The sequence below is a fragment of the Mesitornis unicolor genome, unplaced genomic scaffold (assembly GCF_000695765.1).
Source record: "Mesitornis unicolor isolate BGI_N332 unplaced genomic scaffold, ASM69576v1 scaffold26006, whole genome shotgun sequence".
NCBI classification, from domain to species: Eukaryota; Metazoa; Chordata; class Aves; order Mesitornithiformes; family Mesitornithidae; genus Mesitornis; species Mesitornis unicolor.
The window spans coordinates 1-715 of NW_010189265.1; the positions used below are offsets into that span (position 1 = coordinate 1).

The window sequence follows — 715 nt, forward strand, 5'->3', positions numbered from 1 at the left end:
CAGCCGTTCCCAAGGGAGAGGGTGCGCTCCGGGCCGCGCCCTGAGTGCTCGGGGCAGGAAACACTCAGCTCCCCTGGGCCGCTTCGTTACCCTTCACAGCCCAAGAAGTTTGGGCAGGGGACCCGCAAGCAGGCTGGGGGTGAGCTGTGCCCCCCTTCTGAGACCATGGGGCTCATTCCCACCATAAGCCTCCCTCTCCAGTGGGAGATTTTGAGGTTTTGGGCGGTGAGCCCACCTCCTGCCCCACAGATCCCCTCCGCAGTCTCTTCTGGACGGGGTTTACTCAGCGTGGGGGGCTGCGAGCAGGTTCCACCCCTCCCGGGCTAGTGGCCGAGGGCAGGCTGTACCTGTAGTAATCCTCCTTGCAGTAAATGCTGCCATCCTTGCTGAAGCAGGTGAGCTCGGACTCCAGGTTGAGTTTACATTCACAGCACTTCAGGCAGCGCATGTGCCACTGCTTATCCACAGCCAGGAGATAATAACGGTCGGAGATTTTCCCCCCGCAGCCGGCGCACAGGGCAGCCCGGTCACTGCTGATGGAAGGCATGGTCTGCTGGGGGAAAACAATTACAGACCGTTAGCGAGAGGGAGAAACTTGTGCGTTGCTGGGCTCCCCCTCCCCCTGCCCACCCGGGGCCGGGCTTCTCTCCCTGACAGGGTCTTGAAGCGGGGTAGAGGAAGAGGCTCGGGCCCCGCCCCCCCCCCGCCCCCCCCC

The 715-nt window shown here is 63.6% G+C and overlaps 1 protein-coding gene across 1 annotated transcript in view; it reads right to left on the reverse strand.

Annotated features, from left to right (window-relative positions):
* Nucleotides 1-347: 347 nt before the first annotated feature.
* The window catches only part of LOC104541862 (LIM/homeobox protein Lhx2-like), a gene marked incomplete at its 3' end in the record, with an annotated part of 3,051 nt that continues 2,683 nt past the window's right edge, over nt 348-715 (reverse strand). Inside the window, exon 2 of the mRNA XM_010186015.1 lies at nt 348-553. Within this exon, the coding sequence (XP_010184317.1) occupies nt 348-553 (206 nt within the window). The remainder of the gene's footprint in view (nt 554-715) is intronic.